Genomic DNA, 9,384 nt, shown 5'->3' on the forward strand with positions numbered 1-9,384 from the left:
ATTTAACAAAATTTGCCCCTTTTTAATTTAGCAGAGAAGGAAAAAAATCTGTTTATTCCACACACGTGTGCTTTTGCCCTAATTTTCTAACTGGATCACATCATAAAATGCAGTAATTAAAATACCCTTTGTTTCAACTCTCTTGATCTTTGGGATATTAAAATCCATTCTGGTGTCTAGATCCTACACCTGCATGGCCTGTTCTCATCATTCTGAAAATATATGAAAAAGGGGACTAGTAAACAAAGGAGATAACTCTGGCTTTATTTCAAATACATTGTACAATTTGAACTACTCAGCTATTCTTGTTACACAAAAGAGCATAGCAAAAACTGCTGACAAGTTCCAATTGACACATTATGTGCAGCTGCAATTAGAAGCAAAAGAGAATGTCAAAAATGCATGGATAAAAAATGATTATGTATTGTCCGATGTACTTAAGTGAAATGTAATTTAAAGGTATCAATTTAATGGGCAATTTGCAAAATTTATTCAAGACTTTTTCTAAAACAGGACTCTAACAATGTGGCTGCCAAAAAATAAACAAAAGAGTCTATGTTAGAGGATCTGATGATAACATATAAGTAATACATTTTTCAATTATATACAATCTTATCAAAATAAGGCCTAACAATTGTGTAAGTTGGAACAATTTGTAGCCATAATTTTGTTAACTGATAATACTGAAAGAAAATAAATATAAGTTAAATAAGGTTCTGCCTAAAAAAACAGGCATGGGGTGATTCATCATATCTTATGTTAATCATTGAAACTGTATAAATACATTTGTGAGATCCTAAAAACAACTCTCCCTATGTCCTTAAATCTGTTACTTATCTTGAAATATTTTTTGAATGGTTATAGTGTAAAAATTCAGGCAGGAAATTTTCCAGTACTTTTTCTGTAGTAGAAGTAACCAAATTTTAAGTTTGAATATCTTTAATGGACTACTTTTATTTTTCACTTATATTTCCTTTTGTGTTTATTTAAGTACAAGTCCACATAAAATTCAGACACTACCAATGGTAAAGTGACTCATGGTGTAAAATTGCTTTTTCAGTTCACATATGCTATACATTCACATGCAATAATCATTTCTGCATTCAGATCTGCACTTTTTAGAATATCATACATTCATCTCCCCCTAAAATCAAACTGAATCAAGAACAATAACTCTTGCAAAAATGTACTATCCACATAATTTATATCTCAAAAGTGCAACAACCAAATGAAAAACTAAAATTGGTTATGTGAACAATAACTGTTTTTGAACAAGAAATAAAATGAATTTGGTGGGTTTTTGATATGCATGAATCACCTTCTGTCTGATTTTGATAAAGACTGCTACTAAAATGGTAGTTTTGAATCAGAGTGACTTGAGTAGTTATGATGCTTTTTGTTTTGTTTTGCCTATCTAACTAAAGCATGGCTTGCTAGCCCTAGTCATTAAAAACAATCAACAATAATCCATCTAACTTTCATTATTGCTGCAGCTTATGTCCTTCACATATAAGTCAATAAAGCAATCATATGCTTTTCAGCACCATGATTTAATCTAATGCTAGCTTGATTCCTGATAGACAAAAAACCTCACTGGAGATGAAAAATTGCTTAGCTTCAGGGTCTATAGAGAGGTTCTTACAGCTATACACCATTTGGCAAGACCTTTTTTTATTTAAAAATTATTACAATGTAATTTGAGTGTGCTACACTTTTGGGAATGTCATGAGAAGTCATGTGAATTAACTGTATTATGTTGCATGTAGCTTTTGCCATACAATACTGGTAAATGTAAATATTTTTTTGGTCTTTAATCTAATTGTTTTCGTACAACTCATTTTATGTCATGTTAAAATCCACCCAAGGACACACACGATAAGTATGTCAACCACAAAGGAGTCATCTGTAACATCTTTCTTAAAAGTGTCATAGGGATTTAAGGACAGGAAAAAAGAAAACAAATACATTAACTTTGATGTTGGAAATACCAAAACTCCTATGACTGGTAAGTTCAGGGAAAAACTATTTGGTTGAACTGGCATACCTGTTAACAATTGGAACAGCTGTGGGAGACTCTGCCCCTGTCACTGTCTCAAGAGGGAGATTTTAAACCATTTTACATAAAAACAAATGTTTGGCATTAAAAATTTAATTAGTATTTTTCACAGAAAATATAGTAATATTGTAATTTTAACCATAAACCTCTCATAATATTTCTATGTGGGAGATTCTAATTTTTCAAATTAATTTTGTGGGAGTCTCCCCCCCCCCCTCTCCCCCAATGTGGAAGGATTACCATGTATGAATGGGGATCAAATCATTCTACTCTGACTAACAAATCTAAGGGAGAAACTATATTGACTGACTTTTCCACCATGAGATAGTACTGTCATCAATATGTGACTTTCTGAAAAGTAGTCAAGGAAGCTGACAAAAATTATCGATGTAGCAATTTTTTTTCCATTATTTTCATGATTCTTAAATGGATTTGTACTTGGTCATGAATCTTCAGTGTTTTCTATTCATGTTTGACCATAGCTTAATACCCCTCTACAGTCCCCACCAATATAATTAAATTTTTTGTCATTATTTTCATGATTCTTAAATGGATTTGTACTTGGTCATGAATCTTCAGTGTTTTCTATGCATGTTTAACCCTAGCTTAATAGCCCTCTACAATCTCCACCAATATATTTCAACTATTTGTTCCCTCAGAATCTTGACAAAAATACAACCTGGGATTAAAATTAACTTCTAAAGAGTGGAAAGTCCTAGATCTTTCGAAATCTGAAATCAGATATCCACTAGAGGAAAAATCGAAGCCCACATTTAAGTGTCAATAATAGGTTTGAAGGTCAATGACCTAGATAAATGTTTCCAAGATCAGAAATTGAAGGTCCCTGACTTTAGACCTTCCTTAATTTGAACCCAATATAAAACCTTTTTTCATTAGGTAAACTTTGTGAGTACTAATTATCAGTCTGCAAGGATAATTCATAGAAACATGAGGCTCTATACATAGACTACAGATGTTGCTAGTAATGGTCAGTATGTCATAAGAAGACCAACAAATACATGCAGTATAGTCAGAGACAAAAGTACATAACTGAAAGGATATTGACCAATGGTTGATTCAAAGGGCAGTTTCATAGCCCTGCTTGAAACCATCTTTTGTATAGTTTTAAAACTGGACCCTAGTAACCTGTGCAAACCAGACTTCTTTTGAAGTCCATTGGTATTAGTTTCAGTACCTTTTTAACCTGTGTAAACAGTACATATGCATTCATGGAACAAATCTTTCAGTCCACAAGTGGTTTGATTAAGAGAGATTTCACTGTACAGTACCTATTTTGAATTTCAGCTTGTTTTGGATGGGGCATTGTATAGCAGGGTCATTAATTCTCTATAAACAGGAATAAGATTAGCATGGGCTGGACCCAATTGACAATAATTGCTTATTGAAATGACCTCGAACATTTTAAAGTTACATGTACATGTATGGTCAAAATGAGATTTTTACTTTTAGAAATTAGGCACTATTAAAGTGATACAGGACTTAAGTAGCACTCCTGATAAGAATCATGCAAAATGTGATTCATGGTTGGAAATTCTACATATATTAATTTTTGATATTTTGTTTAAAATGTTATAGTAAACAGAAATTAACATGTGGCTTATCATATACTAGTAAATATTGTTTTTAAGCAATAAATATTACAAAGAATGCACAGTAGAATTCAAAATTAAGGGAGACACAAAATGTAACTCTATAAATGACACTAAAATACAATAGAAAATGTTGGATTTTCAATGTGGATTAAGAGCAGACAGATTGGAATGAATAATTATACATTTCTTCATAAAGACCTATAAAGTAAAAAAAAAATAAAAATGTGTAGCATTTTTTGGGGTGTATTACATATTACAAAATTTGCATGATTCTTACGAAGACTACTACTTAATTCAAGATAAAAGAAATACTTGTTGGTAACTAACTGTCCGTGAAACATGGTATGAATAAACTTTTGACAGTGTAATTTGACAATTTGCACCATCAGTATCGAGGAAATTCGACAAGGTTTTCCATATCATGCTGGACCATTAAGTTACAATTTCACTGAAATGCACTGAAAATGAACATTTCAAGGGCAGATAACTCTGTCAAAAACTTCATTTTTCTAAAATTCTATTGAAAAATTTCTGCACAAAGTCAGTGATGCAGAGATCAAATAATTGTCTATTCAAACTGAGAAAATATTCTCGAGTGATATTACATTGTCAGATCAGTCGTGTTTTGACATGCATGTTTCTGATTTTTCATATTTTGCCCGATTCTTTCAAATACTTGCACTTAACCATTAAGTTAACCAAAGATAAAAAAAGTTTCTAGTATTACAAAGAAATACTGTGCAAATGTATCTCAAGTCTTTGGAAGAGCAAGTGAAAGACTGCAGTGATCATCTCCCAAAACTTTCCAATTTTTCAAAATGGAATACTACCAAATGGGCCACTTGTATATTCAAAACAGTAGTTTAGAAGTACCACAATCAGACACATTCTCAAAAGGAGGCATGCCAGGCATAAGCCCAACAACACCGACTGTGCCCCCTCCCAAGAATAAGGTTAAAAATGGAAATATTTTTGATCAAAATTTTACACAAATTATACACATAAGAAAGGATTCTTTTATAATTTTCACCTGAATTCAGCAAACATATTTTGTGACAATTCACATGAAAATCTGTAAAGTGAATTCCATGTGAAGCTTCAGTCACATGAATGCATATATTCCATGTTGATTTTCCATCAAATTTCATGCCTCCAACAACTGGTCAACTCATCTAATTAATATCTGTCCTAACCTGAAATCCTGGTTCTACAAACAACTATTGTTAAGAGTATCAGTGAGAGAGAAAAAAAAAAGACAACAAAATGAAGCAAATCATAAACAGTAGTCCATTTTATCACATGACACAGTGCGAAAATCCTTCATATCTGAACAATAGGTAATTATGAAGTGACAATTTTAGCTTGGTCTTTGAATCGTTCATTCAATTGAATTTACTACAAATAATATTGAGTTATTCCCCTTTATACAAGATTATCATGACTGGATTGGAAAAAAAAACAAGAAAAACTTGTTTTCAGCTATAAATAAAGGATTAAGTTCCAGTTTTAGAATACATCTACTGTTGCAATAGTAAACCTTGGGACTGTACATAACGAAACCAGGAGGCTACACATGTATATCCTCCTTCTGATGGCATGATTGTTTTGTGCAAAATTTGGGAAACAAAATAAGTAAGTTTTGGAACCCCAAAATCTTCACAAGTTTTTGGATTCAATCTTTAATTTTTTTCATAAATTTCTGGGTCCATCCATGCAGCAAATATCAAAACTTCATTTGTACTATTAATATTTATTTTATGGTGATAGTGTATGCAAACATTTTCTACCAAGGGATGTGCCACAGTTACATAAGCCCTTTCCACATGATGTATTCAAGTTTATACAATACCAGACATACATGTACATGTAGTGACAATGAGCTGTCTGATCAAATGGTATTTTCTTTTATTTTGCCCCCACTATGTTCAACAAATCTGAAAATTTCTGCCAGACTGAATGAAATTTGGTCTGACATTGCTTTCAGTCAAACACAGTTTGCAATGACTACAAAGGAAGGAATCATAACCAAGATTTCAATATTTTAATCCATGTCAAACTTTTTGTTTTTTTAGTTTTTTGTTTGTTTACATTTATGTACTCTTTAAAACAGATAAAATGAAAAAAGCTTGTACTACTAAGTGTATCATGTAATGGGGAAATTGCGATTTTAATTTTAAACATTGAGTTATCTCCCTTTCAACATAACTATGTAGAAAGCAATCACACATCTAATACTACTTAGTAAAAGGAAAGACACCACTTTAAACCTGTTAGACTATCTAACAAGTTTATGAAAATTAAGATTAACATGGAAGTCAAGAAGTCGTTGAACCTCTGTACATATATAAAATATCAAAGTTTTATATTTCAGATTTTAGGTAAAAATATATATTATCATATTAAAATTTGGCCAGTGCCTAACGCAGTTACATTTAAGGTATATTTATGTCATTTTAAACTGGACTTATTATGACATTTAATGGCAAGGAATACCAAAACTACTCCTAAGTGTGCCTTGTTGTGTGTGTTGATGTACTTAAATGATTTTTTAAACCTGTATAATACATGTATTTTTTTAAAATCAAAAATGAAGTTGCAAATCATGTTTCTTCATTACATGTAAAATGTGATTCTGCATTTCAGGTGAACTAAATATAGTGAAACACTTATCAGATTAAATTTTAGCCATGCAATCTTAAAAATATTTTTTTTTTATTACTTTTCTATACACAACTTGATTGAAGTAAGTACATGAAGGTACATTATCTTTTTCAGGGAAATAAAGGCTCTAAAATGAACTATTTTTAACAAATATATATACGGCTATATAAAGAATGAAAAACTATTTTTCGAGGATTCCAGGAGTTGGAACATCAGAGAATATTGTTTGCATTTTTCAACACTACCTCAGCCTTTTTTATTGTGAAACTATAAACCAATTTATTTCTAATGGGAAAATTTGGAATTCCCATGAAATTTTTTATCTTTTTATTTGTATTAGCCTAATTAAGATTCACACAACACTTTCTGCAAAAAGGGGCCAACAGGTCTACTCAAGTATAACTAATTTTGAAAAAAAAATAATTCTTAAAAAATGCATATATTGCTTACAAACTCCGAGATATATTTTCAGAATAATATCTCAACAGACCTTAGAAACAATCTGTGTAACTTCAAAGTTTATACATGCCTGTTCGAGTGTTGGAATAGTTACTTGAATATTGGCTGTAAATATAAACACAAATTCATGTAATGTTACTGAGCAAAAGAAGGTTGCTTCAAGAATTCAATATGAATATTAGCAGATGTCATTTAAGTGAGATCAATATTGACATTTGATTCTAAGTCACATGATTTAGTAACATTGTATGTCCCTGGATATTCAAATAGCTCTTCCAACACTGAAAAAAAAGGAAATATAATACTATAGTCTGTTTGGGTTTTGTAAATCTTTCAAAAAATTATTAAAAAATAATTTTTCTACTGCACTTGCTTTCCTAAAGTGCTTACTAACATGGAGACATTCTGAAAATTCCTAGGGTTCATATGTACTATAGGAAGGAGTCAAAATAATTTGAAAGTTGGATTTTTAAGAATCTTTTCTTTAAAGATTCATAAACTCAATGAACTATTCATTGAAATTACAATATGATAGGAATGTTTTGTTTTTGTTTGTCAAGATAAAATTCTGACATCTTTCTCAGATTTTGTACATGTGCATGAATGAAATTATTTTGAAAAGAAACCTTGACCTTTTTAAAATTGTTTATGAAAAGAACAAAAAACAACAAAAAAAAAAGACAAATTGTAAAAATGATTATTCAATCTATAATCATTTTTACAATTAATCTGTGTTTTTTTGTATGTGTATATATATATATCTAAAATGCTTCATTTTTGTAAGCAATTACCATTCTGGTTAGAATTGGACTATGAGTGGCACATCATTTTCTCTACATTTGGTCTTTTTTGCCGAAAATATAACCAATAAATATCTAGAAAATCACCCAAATTACAAGATAATTAAATCTATTATGTAGCATCTAAGATGTAGATATTTTTTTACTGCTAATGGTAGAAAAGTGGGGGAAATATTTCCACCACTTTTCCAAAACAATATTTCAAGCAAGTTTGTCTTGTCAATATCCTAACACTGTAATGGTTACTTGGCATAAATACTTGGATAATAAAAAAAATCTGTTTCTTTTTGGTCATGTGCCACACTTTAATAGTTAATGGACAAAAATCTGATTATTAGGGAGAGAAGTAAAGGTATTCCATAATGAATGTGTACATATACATATCATTGTGCATGTATATATAACTTTTGTCAGATAATCAGCAAGGTTCTCCTTCAAATCTGACAGAAAGCTTTAGAGTTGAGAAAGAGTTTCATGTACCGTATACCTAGCAATTCTATATGGACATTAGAAATACTGTATACCTAGCAATTATATATGGACATTAGAAATACAGTATACATATATACACAAGAAATTTTATGTAAAAATGTCTGTTTCTTAATTTGAATTGAAAAAAGCTACTATTCCATATACATGTATACACGTGCATATATAATTCTTAATCTTTACCATACTTCAATATGCAAATATCTAATCAGACAGTCAAGGAACTTAATATTACTGTTAAATCTAAGTATAAATCGGGGTCAAGGTTAAATATCTGCCGCCATTCTGGATTTTCACCAAGCAACAACGTGCGAGGCAGTACGTATTGGAACATGGTTCTACCAATTTCTCATGTGTCGTTGGTCAAAACTCCTGAAAATATCACAAACTAAATTGAAACATTAGTTTTCTCCTAAAAAACGACCATGTTTCTGATTCTATCGAGTCTCGATTACAGCGCAAATGCGACCACCGAGTTTCTCAATAGTGCTCAAACAAATGATCGGGAACCGGTCTGAAAAGTAAAGAACACTTTGTATTAATACCTGTTATACTTACAAAACTAATATTTTAACGCTGTAACCTGAAATTTAAGCGTATAAATGTTAGTGTATTATCTTCTATTGCGGTCAATGGCTGTCTGATTTATTCAACCAATCACAACGGGCATCGAAATAAATATTGGATTACTTCCCTTTCCCCACTAATTGTGAACTTGATGGCACGAGGGACATGGAGTCCTGAGGCTTATAATTTAGCTCGATGGTCATCATGCAAAATGAACATGATACACAAGTCTATAGGCTAACATTTTATAGAAGAACGGGTAAACAATATTTTAAATTTATTTAGCCAGTGTTAGCATGCAATATAACTGAGACTGTCCATGTTACATGTAGAAACCAGGCAGATCAGGATTTTTTTTATGGGTGGCACAATGGGAGGCAGTGGGTAAATTTTATCCCACCATTTGTTCTAATCAGGGAGTGTAATATAAAATCCCTAATATAACATTCTTAATGATGACAGGAAGAGCTGGGTTTTTCAATCAATATCAAAGAGTTATTTCCCTTTATTTTAAATCTATGTATATATTTCATGTTTATTATTTCAGTGTATTACAAAACAATACCATTTTTTTTTAGAAAGCATGAGTTAGTGACATCAAATGGATGAAAATAATTGCGATTAACTCAAAATTTGATATGCGCCACCCATTGCCACCCACTCACAATCTGCCTGGATCTGGCATTCTGGGGGTCTGGGTCTTCCATGAACACCCTCTTACATATGTAAATGCTTCTTG

At 31.2% G+C, this 9,384-nt stretch overlaps 1 protein-coding gene across 2 annotated transcripts in view; it reads right to left on the reverse strand.

Moving 5' to 3' along the window:
- Positions 1–8,743, reverse strand: part of LOC148619965 (uncharacterized) — a 49,286-nt gene extending 40,543 nt beyond the window's left edge. For both annotated transcript variants that reach the window (XM_088580417.1, XM_088580416.1), the window contains exons 1-2: positions 8,637–8,743; positions 126–212 (exon numbers count right to left, since the gene is read on the reverse strand). In XM_088580417.1, the coding sequence (XP_088436543.1) occupies positions 126–168 (43 nt within the window). In that variant the 5' untranslated portion in view covers positions 169–212; positions 8,637–8,743. The remainder of the gene's footprint in view (positions 1–125; positions 213–8,636) is intronic.
- Between the last annotated feature and the right edge of the window lie 641 nt (positions 8,744–9,384).

The sequence above is a fragment of the Perna viridis genome, chromosome 4, assembly GCF_037379345.1.
Source record: "Perna viridis isolate PV_CMFRI_1.1 ecotype Kerala chromosome 4, ASM3737934v1, whole genome shotgun sequence".
NCBI lineage: Eukaryota > Metazoa > Mollusca > Bivalvia > Mytilida > Mytilidae > Perna > Perna viridis.